The sequence below is a fragment of the Barbatula barbatula genome (genome assembly GCF_947034865.1).
Source record: "Barbatula barbatula genome assembly, chromosome: 13".
Lineage (NCBI taxonomy): Eukaryota > Metazoa > Chordata > Actinopteri > Cypriniformes > Nemacheilidae > Barbatula > Barbatula barbatula.
Genome location: NC_136776.1, coordinates 15,955,436 through 15,975,808, shown reverse-complemented (window position 1 = coordinate 15,975,808; position 20,373 = coordinate 15,955,436). Strand labels below are relative to the sequence as shown.

General features: G+C 38.1%; 4 protein-coding genes across 7 annotated transcripts in view; 3 read left to right on the top strand and 1 right to left on the bottom strand.

Moving 5' to 3' along the window:
* camsap2a (calmodulin regulated spectrin-associated protein family, member 2a) overlaps positions 1–3,005 on the top strand; it is a gene marked incomplete at its 5' end in the record, with an annotated part of 30,496 nt that extends 27,491 nt beyond the window's left edge. Inside the window, one exon of the mRNA XM_079471757.1 lies at positions 193–3,005. Within this exon, the coding sequence (XP_079327883.1) occupies positions 193–498 (306 nt within the window). The 3' untranslated portion in view covers positions 499–3,005. The remainder of the gene's footprint in view (positions 1–192) is intronic.
* A 948-nt stretch (positions 3,006–3,953) lies between these two features.
* LOC306902980 (polyadenylate-binding protein 1-like 2) lies at positions 3,954–5,318 on the bottom strand (the record flags this gene model as incomplete). Its single annotated transcript, XM_079471900.1, has 6 exons — positions 3,954–4,097; positions 4,176–4,268; positions 4,358–4,448; positions 4,524–4,639; positions 4,724–4,914; positions 5,129–5,318. 6 exons carry the CDS (start codon positions 5,316–5,318, stop codon positions 3,954–3,956), a joined length of 825 nt encoding a protein of 274 aa, XP_079328026.1.
* A 741-nt stretch (positions 5,319–6,059) lies between these two features.
* Positions 6,060–15,186, top strand: wdr47b (WD repeat domain 47b). 3 transcript variants are annotated; one of them, XM_079470735.1, is made up of 14 exons: positions 6,060–6,244; positions 7,521–7,620; positions 8,085–8,168; positions 8,247–8,331; positions 8,696–9,483; positions 10,069–10,180; positions 11,164–11,333; positions 11,810–12,031; positions 12,272–12,439; positions 12,644–12,813; positions 13,248–13,418; positions 13,511–13,642; positions 13,771–13,989; positions 14,215–15,152. In XM_079470735.1, the coding sequence occupies exons 5-14, from the start codon at positions 8,708–8,710 to the stop codon at positions 14,355–14,357; spliced, it is 2,283 nt and encodes a 760-aa protein (XP_079326861.1). In that variant the 5' UTR covers positions 6,060–6,244; positions 7,521–7,620; positions 8,085–8,168; positions 8,247–8,331; positions 8,696–8,707; the 3' UTR covers positions 14,358–15,152. The 3 variants fall into 3 exon arrangements, with proteins under 3 accessions (XP_079326861.1, XP_079326859.1, XP_079326860.1); XM_079470733.1 differs by having other exon boundaries at positions 6,061–6,244; positions 7,521–7,690; positions 14,215–15,184; XM_079470734.1 differs by lacking the exon at positions 6,060–6,244 and adding an exon at positions 6,864–6,994 and having other exon boundaries at positions 7,521–7,690; positions 14,215–15,186.
* Positions 15,187–15,774: 588 nt separating this feature from the next.
* Positions 15,775–18,602, top strand: LOC306903082 (chloride channel CLIC-like protein 1). Of its 2 annotated transcripts, none has more exons than XM_079472025.1 (8): positions 15,775–16,053; positions 16,417–16,509; positions 16,593–16,817; positions 17,023–17,163; positions 17,629–17,728; positions 17,931–18,028; positions 18,110–18,256; positions 18,343–18,602. In XM_079472025.1, the coding sequence occupies exons 1-8, from the start codon at positions 15,898–15,900 to the stop codon at positions 18,451–18,453; spliced, it is 1,071 nt and encodes a 356-aa protein (XP_079328151.1). In that variant the 5' UTR covers positions 15,775–15,897; the 3' UTR covers positions 18,454–18,602. The 2 variants fall into 2 exon arrangements, 1 of the variants encoding a protein (XP_079328151.1); XR_013787507.1 differs by having other exon boundaries at positions 15,817–16,053; positions 18,144–18,256.
* Positions 18,603–20,373: the final 1,771 nt, after the last annotated feature.

Sequence of the window (20,373 nt, the reverse complement as noted above, 5' to 3'; positions counted from 1 at the left end):
ATGAAGAGTTTGGTTCCAAAATGAATCATGATTTTTATTATGTTATCATGTGTTTCATTGTGTTAGTTAGTTTTTATACCAACTGCAGTTTGATTGATATTACTTGGAATGCACAATAAAAGAACTTGATTTTTGAAAACTTTTTAACTCATTCTGGAAACAAACTGTTAATTTTTTTACGTCTTCTCAAAGGAAATGGAGAAATCAGAGGCAAACAATTTCCTGATCCTCTTCCGGGATTCCGGCTGCCAGTTTCGCTCCATTTACACATACTTTCCCGACTCGGAAGAGATCAACAAGCTGGCGGGCATCGGCCCGAAAACCATCTCACGCAAGATGATTGACGGCCTCTACAAGTACAACTCGGACCGGAAGCAGTTCAGCCAAATCCCAGCCAAGACCATGTCGGCAAGCGTCGATGCCATCACCATCCACAGCCACTTATGGCAGACCAAAAAACCAGGGACTCCCAAAAAAGTAGCGCCCGTGAAATCCTAGTCCTTCAACTAGTTTGTTTACCACCAGACGTACACGTTCTCAATGCACTTCTTTGTACATACTGGAATCCTATGACACGGGAGCTTTTTATTCCCTTCCGTCTGAACTCTCTCTCTAGTTCGTTTCTGTTCACTGAGAACACGTTTTATGCACAACTGGAATGTAAATCTCTGCAGGGTGGCAAATCGATCTCCTTTATATGGCCGGCACCCGAGACAGCATCATGTTTGAAACGTTATGTGCCAAAAAATAACTTTGTCATGGATGTCCTGTTATTTTAAGTTGGTACTCTAAAGCACTGAATGTTATTAGTTTGTACAGTCCTCGCACATTTGTTGATGTGGCCTTAAGTTAATTTCTTATTTCTATGTTTGTTTCTATTTTTTGTGTTTGTTTATTTTGTACGACTGTATATGATTGTACGGCTGCTTATCGAGAGGCGCTCATGGCATAGCTTGTGATTGTACTGGTTTAATATAATTGTAAGCAAGTTGTCTTGGCGAGCTATGTCATATTTAATATACATTAATCAGTGTGGTAATGTGTGGTGAGTAATATTGTTTGCAGACAGGAACCTCTTCTGATGGGTTTTAACATTCTTGAACTACATCGGCATTGATTCACAGCAGGATTGTGGATTCATTTAATTTCGTTGCATTAGGTGTATTTGCTTTTGTATGTTTTTTGGGGTCTTTAAACCGACCGAAGGTATTGTTATGATCTTTTAAATCGTATTTATCTATTACAGGCTTTAAGGCCAGGGATTATGAAACCAAACTGTTCTGTTGTATTAGTTTATGATTGTTGGTGCGACCCTTAGGTTAATGAGTTAGCCTATTATGCTGACTGAACTGTGGAAATATTTCAACTTCCTGGATGAGATCAAAATAAAGGTATTTTCACACGTTGCTGACGTCAAAGAGGAAGCGCAAAGCATGACGCCTTTTTCCGCTGAACTTTTTCGGTCAGAGCAAATGGTTTTTGGACGTTGTCCTGCTGAGAAAAAAACATTTCAATGGATTTCAATAGGAATAGGAATTCAATAGGAACTGTTTTGGGTCTGTTGGTGCGATTGTTATGTGGCGGTTGGGAACCGATAGAACACCATACACACTTCAAGGAAATTTTGTAATGGTTTTAATGGTAAACATCTGATGGTTCATTATAACGTTTGCATTGGAAATTATTACTATGTACTTTTTCTTCAACACTGTTGCCCATATGTGACTATGGACCACAAAAGCAGTCTTAAGTAGCATGGGAACATTTTTAGTAGTAGCCAAAAATACATTGTATGGGTCAGAATTATTCGATTTTACTTTTATGCCAAAATATATCTAGGATATTAAGAGGAAGATCATGTTCCATGAAGATATTTTGTCAGTTTACTGCTGTAAATATATAAAAGCTTAACAACTTTAAAGGCGATTTTCTCAATATTTAGTCTTTTTTCACCCTCAGATTCCAGATTTTCAAATAGTTGTATCTTGACCAAATATCATCCTATCCTAATAAAGGATTGGAAAGCCTATTTATTCAGCTTTTAGATAATGTAATAATCTCAATTTCGAAAAATTGCCCCTTAAGACTGGTTTTGTTGTCCAGGGTCACATAGATAATCTGATTCTTAGAGACTGATTATGTGTATATAAAGTAAACATGTCAAGCGTACGACACAATACTCAAAGTATATCACGATATTTCATTTGCTGTCTTATTTTAACTGTTTACACATTCCTGTTTAAGCCTCAAAATAGTTTTTTTTTGTACTGTATAGAGGTCAAAGCTGTCTCTGGCGAGAGACTTGTACGTTGAACGCTCACTACGACTGGTCTAAAGTATTTTCCAGTGATGTCCCGGGTCACGCGCATGTATTAAAAAGCAGTTTGCCAAAATTGATTTGAGCTGATTGTTGAAGGCATTTCGTATTTTGCAACTGAGGGCTAAACTTTTGATTGGTTACATTTTACATGATGAAATTTTTTTTTTTGATCTTCAGGAAAGTCACATTTTGCTGGAATTGATGTTAGCATTCCCCCTTAATGGTTTTAGGGCAGAATGTGACTGTATACGGGTAGAGGCGTTTGATGCCTGATAAAAATGACTGCCTTCTTGTACTGCTCATTAAAAGCCATTTATTTTAGTCTTTGCAGTCGTTAAGAAATATTGGTGCTTGCTACTGAAAACTCTCACCCGTTAACTAAATAACTATAAATTAGTTGAAGGAACGTATTAGTGTAAATGCACACAGCCCTGCAATTCACAGTAGTCTATTAAGAAAAGAAGTTTCATCCCATTAGGAAAGTTCAACTGTAAACAGACATCATTGTTGATTTATTTGATTGAATTGGTCATTTCAGGTCAAAAATATTTTACTTCAATGAGCATGAACAAGCATTGTACAGTGTGTATTCTCTGATCTCTCTTCGCTGTCTCTTTAATTTCAGAAGTCAAAATACTAAAATAAAACGACAGATTTCAATTGCATTCAATAAAGTTTTGCATGGCCTCATATTTTGTCTAATGAGTTTTATTTTACTCTGCATTGTCAAACCACAGACTGCTATTGATGTCTGTAAAGGCCTATTAATAAGTAAAATCAACACATTGGTGTTATTTTTTTGTTATAAAAGAAACATTAAATGTTATAGATGAATATGAATAGAAACATGTTACACGACATCATCTTTTTCCCGACAAAATCAACTTTATCTTTATTAATGCACAGCAATATTTTTATTTGCACAAAACATAATGGAAAAAAATTATAATATGTAATAGCATAAACATATATACAGTATATCAATAAAATATGAATATAAATATTTACAAAATATAATGTACAAAAATGTTTTTCTTCTGTTGCACAAATGTGTTAAATCCTAGTGGCTTCGTCACTCGTGTTGAAATCTCCTGGAAACAGACAATCACCGATTACTCAACTAAAGCAACACAATGTGCACAATGCACAGCTGAGAGGTTAAAGCGCTGAAGGTGTCTGATGTTCCAGGAGTATCAATGATCGGATCAGACATCTGCTCTGACAGCTCCTGGTTCACAGGCTGCAGTGCATCTACTGGTGTCTAACAGCAGTGGAGAGACCAGCGAGACAAGACTCTCACCTGTGACAGTAAACCCTCACTCAATACATCAGAGAAACCTCAGAGAATATGAGGACTGAACCTGACAAGATCATCATTTAAAGGAAGTTCTTACACTTAGACAGGAGACACGCTGCATCTCGGCGAGCGCAGGACTCAAGCTGAAGGTGTCTGGTGAGCTTATGACCAGAATTAGCCTGTAAAACACACAGAATTAAATTCATTCAGCTATTAACATGCTATTATAAAACAATCATTTAATATTTTCTGTTTTAGATGTTACTGTGTCACATCTGACCTGTGGAAAAACAGCACTGAAGCGTCCGGTTTGTACGCAGGACCGCAGAAGACCATTCAGAAGGCAACAGAGAAGGCAACATTCAGCCGTCTGTTGGCAATGATGCGTCCGTTCATAACTGTAATGGCTTGAGCTGCGGCTTCACGGCTTGCATAACACACAAATCCAAACCCTTTGCTGCGGCCACCGTTCATCACCACCTGACAACAGTCACCAAGTCACTTACAATTCTGACCTATTGAATGCGTCTTATCTCTTTCAAATCTTAACACTCATACCTTTGCATTGACAGTCCCAAACGGGGAGAACGCTCTATGCAGCTGGTGGTCCGTCCAGCTGTAGTGGAGATTATTAACATAGAGATGCTCCCCCTGTCAAGACAACATGAAAACACAACTTGAGTCTACAGACACAAGACTGAATTGATTGAATCAGTAATAAAGAGTTCTGTGATGGATACCGGGAAGAGACTCTTGTAGTTCTTCATGGCGTGCTCAGGGTTGGACTTGTCTTTCTGACGCTCCTGAAACGATCTGAAGTGACTAATGGACCTGTTGACACAAACAAACAATGTTATTCTATTACTGAGAGACTGAAAGAGTCACAATATCTAAAGTCAAACTTACACCCGTTGATCGTTCAGCATCATCCCGTTGAGCATTTGAATGGCTCTTTCAGCGGCTTCGTAGGTCTCATAATGGAAGAAACCATATCCCTTAGAGCCATTCTCATCAGCAAACACCTGAAGGACAAGAGACGCTTGTCAGTGTTAGCATCAAAGATCAACTGTGATGAACTGTGAAGGTTATGAATTCACAAACGTTACCTTGCAAGATAAGATGGCGCCAAAACCGGAGAAGGTGTCGTGTAGATTCAGGCTGGTGATGTTCTTGGCCAGACCCTGAATGAAGATGTTGCCAACACCTGTGATCCTCAATGCAGGGTTTCGGTCGGCCCACACGATGCGCATGGGCTGACCCATGAGGTCAAACATCAGAAATTCCACTGCATGCTCGGCTAAAAGAATCAAACACAATATCATGTAATATTACATAAAGTTTTATTATAATGACAATTTTTATGAATAACACAAACCTTAATAACAACATTAAGCAATTAAACTGTGTGAAGTATTATTGTGTAGGCTATAATATAGTTTTATTATATTATATTGTACTATAAAATAATCATGTTTACTCTAATGTTTATTATTTTTCCTATCTGTACTCACCATCTGAACGGTTGACAAAGTTCACATATCCGTAGCCCAGAGACCTCCAGGTGTTTCTGTCTCTACACACTCGGGTGGACTGAATCGGACCAAACGGGATGAACCTTTCGTACAGCATGACCTCTGAGACCTCCAGGTGAAGGTCACCGACATACAGAGAGAACACGAGAGCAGATGCTGACGACGCCATCTCCAGATAACAGACTTAAAATATGTCAACAGCTGGAATATTTCATACAAACACCGACTAATAGAGTTATATGCACTAATAGAGAGTTTATAAAACACAATAAAAGCTAAAATCTGAAAAACAATCTCTGGGATTCACACTATAAATCAGACGATTAAAATCCGCGAGCAGCTGATCGATCTAAAGGTTTGCTTACGAATGAACCGTAAATAAAATGACGTCACATTAGCCAGCGGCCAATTGTAGCCTACAATAAAAGTACCACGTACCGAAATTAATATAAAGTTTTATTTATTTTAGACCTTAGAAGAATATACCCTTATTCGGGGATTTAATGTCCCCTGAAATGTTAAGAATTTAAACATAATTATTTATATGAATCAGTTATTGATCAACCAGTTTTATAGTGTTCCTTGTCTTACGATTTTTGACTATAAATTTTGAATCATATCTTAAATGACTAAAACGTTATGGCACCTCTCTGTATTTTATGCCTGTCGGTCATCCGATCGTTCTAACTTTTCATCTTTCGAAATTAAAATCTGGGCCGTTTCAGTAAACTTTACATATTAATTTAATTATAATGTATACACGGTATTTCTGTCATTGCAATAAACTCAAGCATATTATAATTTATTTTTCAAAATTCCCATTAAAAGTTCATTAAAATGCGGTCCATCGCTACGTGGCATGTCAGTCGGCGCTCGCGACATAAAACCGCTAGGTGGCGGTGTTTCAAATCTTTACTGAAACATGTGCAGGTTGTCGCGCAGTGCGCGTTAAACTTCTCATCTCTGATCAAATCCAAACATTCCTGCGACCCTCTACTCACCACTGCAGCCCCAAAAAAAGAAATACACAATTAAAGGGGCCAGTGAGTGCACCCTCGTTTAAATGAATGATAACTCGCCATTTCAGCCGGAGAGGTGAGTCCGTCTGTTTAAATGGGCAAGACTTGTAATGTTACGGTCGTCTCAGTCAGTGAGTTTTGCTCGGGAAGACTTTGTCAGCTGAAAACCTATTTTAGATGCCTACGCATTTTGTACTGCATTGTTTATTCTCTATCTTGATAGATGTCTCTGCCTACAAACGCGGCCAACCGATGTTACGCACATGCTCACTACGCATGCGCAAATCAAATTAGTATTATATGTATTGAAATTAAATTATATATCTTTGTAGAAAATATCATTTTTTCAAAATTAAACCGCATTACTTACCCTAATGTGTAATGTTTTACAAAACAGTTTTGGCATTACTAACTTTAATTGATCTGTGTGCACGAGCAAGGAAAGAAGAAATCTGAATATTGGATGTAGCTCTTGTGCAGAAATAGTAAGGGTGGTGTGTTATCATAAACGTAACCATGCTGTATACTACACTTGCATGTGTTACAAATATGTTTAGACACACACATAATCATGTAGATGCGTTCAGTTTGATGCAAAACGCAGCTCTTCTTCTGTGTGTGACCGGCGGAGCGCGTCTCTCCCCCCGCTGCTGCTGCTGCTGATGGTGATGTAGGGTACCGGAGAAAAGTGGGTGGGGACATCCAAGGTATTGTAGGGATAATCGCAACGCACTCTCAGGCAACAGTGACGGAACGCTGAGCTGAGCATTGATCCGCGTTTCAAAGGAATAAACAAGACTCGTTTGGCCAAAGATCGGTTTTTAAGGTAAGATATTGGAAACGCTGCACGGTCGTAGGAGGGATTGCGGACACGGTTGCATCGGACATACATGCTTAACGTTACATGTGTGTATATCAGTCCGAATGGGTTTGCATGCATGGGTCAGGGAATGAAATGATCAGATTACTATCGTTGGCATAATACTTGCATTATGCACGATTGCATGTAAGGCTGACAGCACTGCATGGCACAAGTTGTCGCAGTACTTGCATGCACGTGAATGCGTAATAGATCAAGACTTTTAAAGGTTTAGTGTTGCACGTTTCATTCTAACATTGGCCTGTTTGATATGAAATTACGATTGGGGACAGCGATGGATGGTGTTGCGTAAAATATATTGGATGTGCTTTAGGTGATGCTGTATAGGTAGAGGTTCAATTTACAAGTCCTGATATAAAGCACAGCTTGTCTTTACAACCAGCTTGCCATAGTGCACCCCATTGTGTCACAGGCACACACACACACACACTTGCTATCCTTGCTCACTGTCAACCTTTCCTCTTGCCTTTAGAAATCCAACACCATGACTGCAGAGGAGATTATAAACATAAAAGAAGCTGAGATCATCAAGCTGATTTTGGACTTTCTCAACTCCAGGAAGCTTCACATAAGTATGCTGGCTTTAGAAAAGGAGAGTGGGATAATCAATGGGCTTTATTCAGATGATATGCTCTTTCTGAGGTGGGTGATGTTGCCATGTTTTGTCAGCATGTTCTATTAAAATAATTTGACAAGAGAGCAAGAATTTGTTTTGGTGGCACGGCTGGGTTTGGACAGCAGGCACAAGGCCTCGGGTTAGCAAAAAAGATATAATGGTCACTTAAGTACTTCTGTTCATACTTGCTTGTTTTGCAAAATGTGTGAATCTTATTACGAGGCTTATTTATTTAGTAATAGTCACTTATTCGCCTTCAATCTTTTACTTCAATCACTCGATAGGTGATACATTTTTTTGGGGGGTGAACTTTCCCTTTAAAGATGCATTCAAGCCTCCCTCTACATGCACCGTCAACATATTGTTTTAGTCTTGTGATTTGGTGTTAGTCATTTGTGGTCATTTTCTTTTCTGTCCAAGGCAACTTATATTAGATGGTCAATGGGACGAAGTTCTGCAGTTCATTCAGCCTTTAGAATGCGTGGATAAATTTGACCGAAAAAGGTGAATGATGTCGATTTTCCTTTTGCATCTGCTACAGGTTTTTGTATATTTTGCATTGAAATGTTCTGGCTCTTTCAGATTTCGATATATCGTCTTAAAACAGAAGTTTCTGGAAGCTCTTTGTGTAAACAATGCCATATCGGCATCAGATGACCCTGAGAATGTGAGTGGTTCTTTGTATGCAAAATGTCATTTTGTTTTTGGATGATTGTACTTTAACCCCAAAAAGTCATTATTAATTCACCATGTCCTTCAAAACCTGTAAATGATTTTTTCTTCTGCGGAACAAAGAAGATATTTTGAGAAATGTATCAGTGGTTTTGTGTTCACACAATGGAACCAATGGGGGGGTGTCAATTTTATTTGGTTACCAACATTCGTCAAAATATCTATAGTCATACAGGTTTGGAATGACATAAGGGCAAATAAATGATGAAAGATTTGATTCATTTTACGTGAACCTACTATGTCTCTGCATGTTTTTTTTAGAATAAATCTCATAATTCTTTGCTCTATCTTTCCTTCAGCTGGAGCTCACCATGCAGGATGCGGTGAAGGCCCTCCATGCCTTAGAAGAGTTCTGCTCAACCAAAGAAGACTACAGCAAACTTTGCCTGCTGCTCACCCTCCCTCGGCTCAACAACCACGCAGATTTCAAAGACTGGAACCCCAGCACGGCCCGCGTCCACTGCTTCGAGGAAGCCTGCTCCATGGTGGCCGAGTTTATTCCTGCAGACCGCAAACTAAGCGAAGCCGGTTTCAAAGCCAGCGGGGATCGTCTTTTCCAACTCCTCATTAAAGGAATACTGTACGAGTGCTGCGTTGAGTATTGTCAGAGCAAAGCGACCGGAGAAGAGATCAGCGAAGAGGAAGTCCTCCTAGCTGTCGATGTTCTTTGCGGTAACGGTTGTGAAGAACTGGACCTCAGTTTGCTCTCGTGGCTGCAGAACCTCTCGTCCTCCGTCTTCGCTTGTGCTTTCGAGCAGAAGACATTGAACATCCACGTGGACCGTCTCGTCAAACCAGCCAGGACGGGTCACGCGGACCTTCTCACACCTCTCCTTACAAAGCTCTCACCTTGCCCAGCCTCCCCCCTGCGGCGACCCCAGTCGGCAGATACGTACATGTCCCGATCTCTCATTCCTGCTTTGGATGGGCTATCGCACGGCCTGGCGGGAAGGGAAAAGAAAAACACAGATGGTGATGGAAAGGCAGGGCCGATGTCGCAGTCTTTCGCTAACTTTGGATATGCATCTGGTGGAAACGTGAGCAAGAGCGCGCTGGAGACCAGCGTCTTTGGTGAATCTCCAGACAGGTGATAAGTTCTTGTATTTTGTATGTCTCCTAAACACCAAAGGGGTGTTCTGGTTGGTTGGTGACTGGCCTGCCATATTTTCCATTGTTTGGACAACCAGTTAGTCCCGCCTCAAAGTGACACAATTGGATGAGCCAGATGTTAATATATCAGCAAAGTTTTGATAGTGTCAAATTGTGTTTAAACTCCGAAAGTCATCCTACCGGTAGCTTATTTATAGCTGTCCCGGTTACACAGTAAACTGGGTTATGATCATATATTTACTTTTGAAAAAAGTAAGCATGAAATTTAGCAGCGAATTCATTTTCTAAAGGAAGCTCAGTTCTTGAACCGAGTAAATGGTGTGTCTTACTGTGAGTGTTGAAATTGAACATATGGTAGAGCGTAACACTCATAATCCTTACACAACTAAAACCTGCTATCCTGGTGAAGCACAAAACAAACATGGATACAAACAGATACCTATATACATTTGTATTTGAGACATTTTGTGAATTCCTGAAAGTCTTTATGTATTTCACATGAAGTCATTTGTCGTCGGTGAGGTTATATGTGCTGCGGACTAATGTCGTGTTGTTCTTTCAGAGCACAATCTCAAGCTGAGAGGATAAACGGATCAGGAGCAACTAACACGCAGCGTCCTCCACTGACACCCGGGAGAGATGGTGGCTCCGTGGGGTCAGGTGAAATGTCTGAGGCAAGTTACATTGTTTTCAAATGTTTAAATGGGTCTACATGGAAAAAAGTGCTTATGCATAAATCACTAAATTGCTTATAATTGAAGGCAAGGCGTATTAAAAACAAAAGCAAATTGCCAAAATACTTGTTTTGATTCATCTAGATTCTTTACAAATCCAGATGTTTTTTTAATACTACATTAAATGTTGTTAAATATTTATAACCTTTTTTCTGCAAGGTACGTATAATGAATTCTATTAGTATTACTTATAATATAACTTAATATCATAGGCACTTGTGATGCGGTTTTGGTTTGTGTAAAGTTTCTAACAATCCAGCATAGGATATCACTAATGCACTTTGCTTAAAGAAAATCCTGTAATAATACCAGGTATTTTTAGACCGTGTACTCTCTTTATATTATTTTATTGATCTATTACTATGATTAATCTTTAATTATAATGTTTGTAAAGCTGTTATGCTACAATGAAATTGTGAAAAGGGCTATGTGAATAAAATTGACAGCATACAGCTATAATCTTACCTTTAGCTCCTTTCTTTATTCTATTCATGTAAAGAGAAGTACGTAGAGTACTTGTATTGTCATTGCACAGCTGTACAACAAAACTTTTATGCATAAACATTTATATAATTTTTTTAAATTAGACATTTTGAAATATAATTGTGTGATTATAAATTAAAATCAAATGATGTACTCATTAAACCGGACCCGACAGCTCAAATGATAAATCATTATTTAAATCTTACTTTTCTTTTTTTATGTATGCTCAAAAATAAACTTTAAAGCTTTTGTGAGATGCACATTTCCAAAATCCTTCGTTATCTAAAGCATCATTCCATGCATTTATTAAATGTACAGTCCACCTGAAGCTACATGCAGTAAGAAAATCCCAGTAATTCTACAGTAAATGAATGCCCTGTCCTTGAATCAACACATTTTATATTAAAGCATTAACCCACTTGTCTACCGTCTGTGCGCAGGAGCAGCTCCAGGAGTTCCAGCGTCAGCGGTTACGCGTACAGCAGCATCTCGAGCAGAAACAACAGCAGAGGGAGATGTATCATCAGATGCTGCTGGAGGGAGGAGTTCATCCTCTGGATCAACCCACAGATGCGGCCCTCCACAACCTTACCCAGAAGTTCCTAAACAGGTCAGACTTGTGTCCTTCTGATGAGCCCCATAGGCATTTAAATGTGTAGGAACCATGGTGTTGCTGGTTGCTAGTGTGTTTCTATTAGCCAAGATGCTGATGTTGCAAGCGCCCCTGGACCGAAACGTCTATAATGTGTAGTATTGCATACCACAGACCAGATTTTCTCTGGTTTGCAAGAGACATCAACTGCATTGCATCGGTGCTGCCTGTTTTTATGTTGAGTAAGGTTGGAAATATTAGACATTTTGGAATATTACATTTATTTTGTAATAATATGCAGTTGTAATAATAACTTCACAAACATTATCTGATTTCAAAACCTAGTGAAGTACATATATACTTTAATTTCAGAGGAAATGTTGAAATGTAAGTAATTTACTTTCCAATTGTGTTCATAAACAGACATCCACATTATATTCACCATTGGCAGGCCATTGAGTAATTTTATACCAGTGTGTTGATCATTTGTGTAGGTCCATTCAGAAACTGGAGGAACTCAATGTGGGCATGGAAGACCTGGGAGAAGACGTCCAGGCTTTGTCTCAGCAGTGCAATGGTGTGACGGCGGGTGGGAAACAGACCCCTGAAAGTGGTTTAGGTGGGATCAAAGCTTCGGTGGCCAGCAGCACCCCTCATAAGGGAGGAGGTCGAGGGGTGCCATCGCTGGACGAGTCTCCTGTACTGGTAAACCAGAGGTGAGATATATTTCCCTACTAATGCAGTCAATATAGTTTTATGTTTGTTAGATCTTTACATGTTCAGATACTGATCCAAGTATCAAATGGTTAACACAATGTTGTTTAATGCTAATCTTAAAGTTCATATAATTCCACGAGGAGGTGAACGCCTTTCCTATTTTCAATATATGAAACCAAGAAAATGGCTGAACTTGAAGTTTTGAATAGGTTTTTTAGATTTGTAATATATCATGACAGCATGTTTCAGGATGAGAAACCCAAATCCCCATTCGTCCCGGTGCAGACGTTGGAGGACACACAAGCTGTGCGGGCTGTTGCTTTCCACCCGTCCGGGACCCTTTACGCTGTGGGCTCGAACTCGAAAACCCTGTGTGTCTGCACCTACCCACAGTCCCTCAAAGCTAGGTAAAATTTTCAATTATAGTTTTTAACCAGACTCTGTCATCGTTTATTCGCAAGTGGCAGTGTTTGTAGGGTCCTACAGTGTTTATTTGATGTGTGTCTTGGCATTTAGTCCCATAACCTTGTTCTACCAGGAACACACTTGACCCAATTTGGCTGTGTTTTACAACTGTTGTACATTTTACTCTCTCTGTTGTTTCTCTGCAGTGCTCAAGGTCCCGTGAAGCCGCCGGACATCTGTTTCAAACGAATTAAACACCATAAAGGCTCCATCTACTGCGTTGCCTGGAGTCCCTGCGGACAGCTGCTTGCTACGGGGTCCAATGACAAGTATGTCAAAGTGCTACCCTTCAACGCAGATACCTGCAACGCCACAGGTAATGTGAAAAGTTTGTATAAAATAAATGTCAGATTACAAAAAAATGTTTTGCTTTGTAAATACAGAATGATGTCTAACTAAATTATTACATTAGAACCTAATTTTGAAGAATTTTACATTTTCATGTTCAGATATTTTTATTTGTTTATTACAATATTTTTATTGTATCTCGCTCCATCTCGCTCGTGTCAGCCATGCTGTTTAAGCAACGAGGAATGAAACGGAATGGGGGTTTAATTGTGGATAAAACATGGCGGGGATGCGTTAATGCTTTAAAATAATGTATGCCGTTAATTCCAGAAATTAATCATCTAGCGTTAACGTGTAAAATTTTGATATTTGTTATAATTATCATTATAACATAACATTATAATTATAATACTTTTTTCTATTCAAGTGTTTATTTGTGTATGCTTTATGTTTGGATCTTAGGGCCAGATCTAGAGTTCAGCATGCATGATGGTACCATCAGAGACCTGGCGTTTATGGAGGGCCCTGAAAGCGGTGGAGCCATCCTCATCAGTGCTGGTGCTGGTGACTGCAACATCTACACCACTGACTGCCAGAGAGGACAAGGCCTACATGCTCTCAGCGGACACACAGGTTCATACACGCTGAACATAGTTTTCATGAACATGAAAAATGTTTCTTTATAACATCACATTGTCAATATATTCTTGTGTGTCTGTCTGCAGGCCACATACTGTCCCTGTACACGTGGGGTGGATGGATGATCGCCTCCGGCTCTCAGGATAAAACAGTGAGATTATGGGATCTGCGTGTGCCCAGCTGCGTGAAGGTTGTGGGGACAGCTCTGCATGGAACAGGTCTGTCTTTACAGCGCTTCATAATAATAAAAAATGCTAAACTAGGATAAATAATTCAGTAAAAATGTTATTATTTAAGAGTTCCGTATTCTTAACATCATAACATGTTTGTGTGCTTTGAATCACAGGAAGTGCAGTGGCCTCAGTTGCAGTGGATCCCAGCGGTCGGCTTATGGCCACTGGATTGGAGGACTTTCGTTGCATGCTCTATGACATCAGAGGTGGCAGAATGGTTCAATCATACCATCCGCACACCAGCGATGTCCGTTCTGTTCGCTTTTCTCCCGGTGCACACTATTTGCTCACAGGTTCTTATGATAACAAAGTCATGATCACTGATCTTCAAGGTAAGTTGTGCCGGATATATTGTCTTGTTTCTGAAGGTCACATTTTTTCTAGCCCAAATATGTCCTGGGAAAGTGCGCCCCCTTCTGTATAAAACCCTTCATGATATATTAGTGGCTATTATAAGCCATGTCCTATGTATTTATTTAAGACCTTTAAAATTGAAATGGGTTGTGAGCCTTAATGTTAAATTTATTTAAGAAGACATTTTGTATGCTTTCCATTAGGAGATCTTACCAAAACCCTTCCTGTGACGGTTGTTGCCGAACATGCCGATAAAGTGATCCAATGTCGATGGCACACCAGAGATCTCTCCTTCCTCTCCTCTTCAGCTGATAAGACGGTCACATTATGGGCGTATCAGCCTTGATCTATACCGTTCTGCTGAAAGAAGCTGTAAGAAATAGCACAGACGCAATCATCCTTGAATTATGAATGATTATAATGTCGGAGTGTGTTTGTATTTTCTTTGTAACTTGCTCTAGTGTACTACTGCGAAATCGACTGTTCACTTCTTATTCTTGGAATTGCATGTCTACTGGAACAACTGCATTTTAGTCAAATATGTTGCAATGCAGAAAAGGGTAGGACTTTTCACAACACAAAATGTCACACATGCTTCTGTTTGTGGTTCGCGATTATAGGTAAACGAAAATGTTTGCTAAACTGTGCCTTGAGGCAATGCTGTCTGTAGTTGAATTGAATGTCTTGTAAATAAGAGCTCTCTTTTGTATTTACCTAAATTATGATTACAGTATAAGTTACATTTACAGCTGTATAGCAAATGTACTGTATGTTTAAAAAAACCCTGATGTCTCTCATTTCGCAAATATACAAATATATAAGAATCCTTTTTAAGCAGCATGTATGTTAATTTTTTCATTAATATAAATGTAAAAAAACACCATGATGTAAATACTAACGGCAGATGTTTTGTCAAATTATGAATTGAAACATCTAAAAGTACTGAAATATTTATGAGAGTGGTTTTATTTCTGATTGTCGTTTTCAAAATGCATACATTTAAATTCATAATATGCATCACTTTTGCACACAAATGTAGCACTTTTTTCTACTGACATGGATGAGTTATGATAGTCACTCAGTCATCTGTTTATAAGTTCTTTATTTCAATGTGGAAATAAACAGCTTTAATACAACTATTTAAAGTTGACGTTGTGAAATGAATAAAATATTTTTAAAAATGTCGAGTAAACATTACAAATGCACTTCCTGTTGACTGGGATAAGTAATGGTTCACCTAAAAATAGAAATTCTGTCATTATTTACTCACCCTCCTTCCACAGAACACAAAGAAGATATTTTGAAGAATGTTGGTAACTGGCACCCATTAACTTGCGTTGGTTTTGTACTGGCGCTGTTTGGTTTCAAACCTTCTTCAAAATATTTATCATATTTGTGTTCTGCGTGACAAAGTCACACAGGTTTGAAATGAAAGGATGGTAAGTAAATGATGACGGATATTTTTTATACTTTTGGGTGAACTATCACTTTAAAATGTTTATACTACACCATAGACGTGCGTCTCAGCTGCTCAAGTCCAAGATATTATATACAATTCTGTATTGATTTAACCGGTTATGAAATAAATTACTAGTGTGTCAGAAAGGTCTTTATTAAAGGAACACATTTTTAGATGGTTATACAAAAATGAAAAAAGACAAAGCGTGGATCAAACCTGATCTCTACTATGGTATTCATAAAGGGGACGTGTTCCAGCAGGTATATCAGGTGTAGTACATGTGGGTGGCTAAACCAAACTAGCAGGTTCTTTTTCCAGGAGTCTGTCAAAGACTGATTGTTTTTTCAGCTTTAGGAACTTGTGAACTTGTTAGTCGATCTGAAAATGATATGCATCTTAACCACTTAATTATTATATATGTTAAATCATGAAAGTGCTGAGCTGTTTATTCTTTGGATTTTGGAGTTGTATTGTTTTTTGTGGACCTTGTGCCTATGGAAACGGCAATCATGATAAATGGACTGATCCAAATGACATGATCAATTATGATCCAACAACAAAGACTATGAGAATTCCAACAGAGGTGAGGATTATTTGATAATCGTCGTAATTTAATAACGTTTCAGATTTTAACACAAAGTTCCTTTAAGGGAAGTTGCCTCACAATATTGTAGTTGACAAATATAATGTGTAAAAGTTTAGAAAAAACTAAAGATAAATCTCTCTTGTACTCTTTTATGTTATAAATGTTAACAGTACAAAACATTATCAACAGCTTGTTTTCTAGCTACATGTACAGTGTATTTTTCAACTATTTGCACATATTTTATTCATACGGAGGAAGCCAGGTTAAAAAATGAAGCTTAAATTCCACTTGAATACAAAAATAAATGTTTTGAGGTCTAATTAATTAATTTAATTATGTTGTGTTGGGGGACACAAAAAGAAGGAGTGCACCACTGTTCAACAGCCAACATGTCTTCCAGTATTCAAGCGTTTCATTTCAAAGCTCCTTAGGGAAACTGCAAAACTTGGCCTGGTAATTCATGCATTTTTACTAAATTTAAAGCTAAATTTGCTCGCCACATTAGGATTTATAACTTTCCTGTTTTTCCTGTTTAGCCTGATGATGCAAAAACAGACATCCATTATGATGTTGAGATCAAATTGTCCAAGCCGATGGTGTCAGAGTTTCAGAAACTTTTATCAAAAGACAGTGACTGGAGCACTAGAGCCATGGATGAGGCCCTCTCTCAAATCCTGCTCACCTTCAAACTTCATGACTCTGAAGCCTGGGTGTGGCGATTTGAAGACACGTTTCATGTGGAGCTAAATACTGTCATTAAGGTTTAATTTATGTATTTATTTATTTTTACTTAAATCTTGTTTTGCGGTATAGTCTACTGGCCCTTACCACGTGTTTACATCTTTTTATACTTTACATAGAGACTAATATAATCAATAATAATAAAAACAGCACACCATAATAATTGATTATTTCATTGTTAATCACACATTTTCACGACATGTTTCCACTATGATCTTGTTACAGGTTTTATTATCTGTTTTTATTGTCACCGTTATTGTCTGCACTGAAATGTGGACTGTGGTGTCGGGGCCCATCCAGTTCAAAAGGATGTTATGTATCTGCTTTTTAAGCAGCTTCATCTGGAACTGGTTCTATCTTTATATGGTAACAATTGTTTTCTTATCCAGATGTAAGATAGGCTGTAAAATAATGACAAAAATGTTGATGATGTTTTCCCCGTTTTCCTTTTAGTTTTGTGGCAATTTTACAGTGTTGACCGTATTTTAAAAAATAAACTGTCACAAAAAAATCCTGTAAAAAATGATTTTTTTCTGGCAGCTCGAGCATCAGAAATAAACCGTAACATTACCGATTTCTGTTTAAAATTGCACGTGTTCCATGTCTTTATTTAAAAAAATACATGAAATCAGTAAAAATATCGATAAAATTAGTTTTTTTTCATAATACGTGCAAAAAACTGTAAAACAATAAAAGATTATGTTGACTTTTCATGTTTAAAAAAGTGTAAAGCAAAGGCAATGAAAGTGCAAAACCGATTTTGGTGTGTTTAATATAAATATAAAGGTTGATATAGATGGTTTGTCCAAAAATGTTAATCTCTTTTGCCAGCTTGAGTATGCAGAGCACCAGAAGAGCATTGTGCAGCTGGAGAGTTTCAATGCGAAATGCACTGGCGTAAAAGAAATGACCTGGATGGACAGTTTTTCAGGTGATGTATTTACAGTATCAAGAAATAAATATAATCTTTGTGTTATGGTTGATATTATTAGAATTTATCCAGCAGTCATTTTAAACCAGTTAGTTTTTTTCCATTGGAACACAAAAGGAGATTTATTTGAAGCATCTTCAAATAGATCTCATCCACGCGTTTCACAGTGACCAGAGATCAAATATGATTATTTCTGATTCAGAGTGGTTTAGACAGACGTGGACACTTCAAGAAGATCCTTGCAAAAAAGTATATGAAGAGCTGCTGGTGAACCCCTTTGTTCGTGTGTCTCCAATGAGGGTTTGTGCCTAAAATAAAATACAATAAAATGAAATAAGCAAAGTAAAGCAATAAAATAATAAGTTATTGGTGTTTTGGCAGGTTTTCATGTTTACCACAATAAGCCTATTCACAGATCCATTGGAGACCATTGGGCAGGGCTGCAATAAGTTCCTTGTAGCTTCGCTGAGAGATATGCCAGTCACTCTCCAGATACCCGTGCTTCTTGTGATCGCAGGAGGCATTTTTGTAAGAGTTGATAAAAGTAATCTTTCCGTAAATGAATGTCTCAGAAAAAAAGCATAGCCAGGTGATAAAACATTTTCTCTTGACAGGTCACTCTGTATGCAGTTTTGAGACATTTGTTACCTGCGCTTGTGCTCGGATGGCATCAGCACCCGCAACCTCCAGCTATAGGCCAGCCCCAAGCAGCCCAGCTACAGTAGACGTGGACTGGGGTGTTGTTTTGGACTGCTTGGGACCTTAATTCGGTGTGTCACATAAGGGTGACACATAGGCCTACTTGCGGGGCCTATTATGACATCCATGTAAAGAAGAAAATACTTTGCAAATTATCAAATAAATTTCGGATTGCAAAATGACCAAATGTATTTAGTGTACTCTTTAAAAAATATACCAAGAAGCCTATTTCACCTAGTCTTGGACTGTGATATGTCTTCATCTCTCTTTTTATAATGCATTGGGGTTTATTTAATTTTGGTCATGTCCCAAAGTTTTTTTAGCAAATAGCCTAACTTATAGTTTTTTCAAGCTCATATCAAAACTGTCTTTCACTTCTTCTCCGCGTTTGTTTATTGGTCCATATATTATAATATACAAATCTATATCAGTTATAAATATATATTAATATTTTAGATAATATTAATTGTAATAAAATAATCTACTCTACATGGAATGTTATTGATTATTTGCGTGGGTCCACCGGAAGTACGGGCAACATAACTTTTGCTTTGTTGTTACCATTTATGCCATTAATACCATTTATCAGTCGTTGTTACTGTTGAAACTGTCTATATGTTAGTGTAGTTGACGTTTGTGCAGTATGTATAGCCTAATAATATCATATTAAATGTTTGTCATCATTGCAATGAACACATTACGTTTATGCCCGTGTACAGCAGGTGGAAGTAATACACTTGCGCGAAGCAGACAAGGCACACAAGATAAGAGATTCATAATTTCGTACATGACGATCGGCTGTGAATATTATATCCATTTATTTTTTAGGCTATCACAGTCACAATAACCAACTTTATCACCGATCCACTGAAGCACATCGGGCAGGGCATCAGTGAATTTCTGAGAGCTTTGCTGAAAGATCTGCCGTTCAATCTTCAGATACCTGTGCTTCTTATGATTGCTGGAGCCATCTTTGTATTTGTATTAAAACAGTTGTTTGTGTTGGTTGCCGTAGTGTTGGTTTCATTTTGCACGAGTGCTTTAAATTGTAGAAGTTCATTTATTTAGTCCTTTTCCAAATATCTGCAGTCTTTGTCTTGCAATTTAGTTGCAGAAGAAAACGGGAGTCAAGGAGACCAGGTTATTTAAAAAAACAAAGTGCTGGTTAAAAGTGTATGGTAAACCGAATTAGCCTAAATTGTCATCAGCGTTACTCGTAATTAGATTTTTACTAGTAATAATTACGATTAGAGAGCTCCTCTGATACTGGAATTCTTAGTAAAAATTCATTTATAGGGCTCTCTAATCATAATTATTTCGAGTTAAAATTAAATTAGAGAGCTCTATAATTAAAAATTCTTACTAGTAAGAAATGCATTTGAGAGCTCTGTTATTAAAAATGAATGGAAGTCAATGGAGATATTCCACTAGTAATAATTGAATTAGAGTTCCCTTATTGTAATTGTTACTGGTAAAATGTTATTATAGAGCTCTCTAATCGAATCGAGACCCCTCTAATCGAATCTAGACCTCTCTAATTGAATCGAGACCACTCTAATCGAATCTAGACATCTCTAATCGAATCGAGACCCCTCTAATCGAATCTAGACCCCTCTAATCGAATCTAGACCCCTCTAATCGAATCTAGACCTCTCTAATTGAATCGAGACCACTCTAATCGAATCGAGACACCTCTAATCGAATCTAGACCTCTCTAATTGAATCGAGACCCCTCTAATCGAATCGAGACCACTCTAATCGAATCTAGACCTCTCTAATCGAATCGAGACCCCCTAATCGTAGTGAGGCCTCTCTAATCGAATCTAGACCCATCTAATCGAATCGAGACCTCTCTATTCGAATCTAGAACTCTCTAATCGAATGAGACCACTCTAATCGAAGTGAGGCCTCTCTAATCGAATCTAGACCCCTCTAATCGAATCGAG

What these genes read in the sequence shown, in the direction of transcription:
- wdr47b (XM_079470734.1), top strand. Translation starts at nt 7,533, where the DNA reads ATGACTGCAGAGGAGATTATAAACATAAAAGAAGCTGAGATCATCAAG. An exon ending in GATAAATTTGACCGAAAAAG is followed by an intron (nt 8,169 to 8,246) that starts GTGAATGATGTC and finishes TGGCTCTTTCAG; the next exon opens with ATTTCGATATATCGTCTTAA. An exon ending in CATGATCACTGATCTTCAAG is followed by an intron (nt 13,990 to 14,214) that starts GTAAGTTGTGCC and finishes GCTTTCCATTAG; the next exon opens with GAGATCTTACCAAAACCCTT.
- LOC306903082 (XM_079472025.1), top strand. Translation starts at nt 15,898, where the DNA reads ATGAAAGTGCTGAGCTGTTTATTCTTTGGATTTTGGAGTTGTATTGTT. An exon ending in CTGGATGGACAGTTTTTCAG is followed by an intron (nt 17,729 to 17,930) that starts GTGATGTATTTA and finishes TTTCTGATTCAG; the next exon opens with AGTGGTTTAGACAGACGTGG. An exon ending in TGATCGCAGGAGGCATTTTT is followed by an intron (nt 18,257 to 18,342) that starts GTAAGAGTTGAT and finishes TTCTCTTGACAG; the next exon opens with GTCACTCTGTATGCAGTTTT.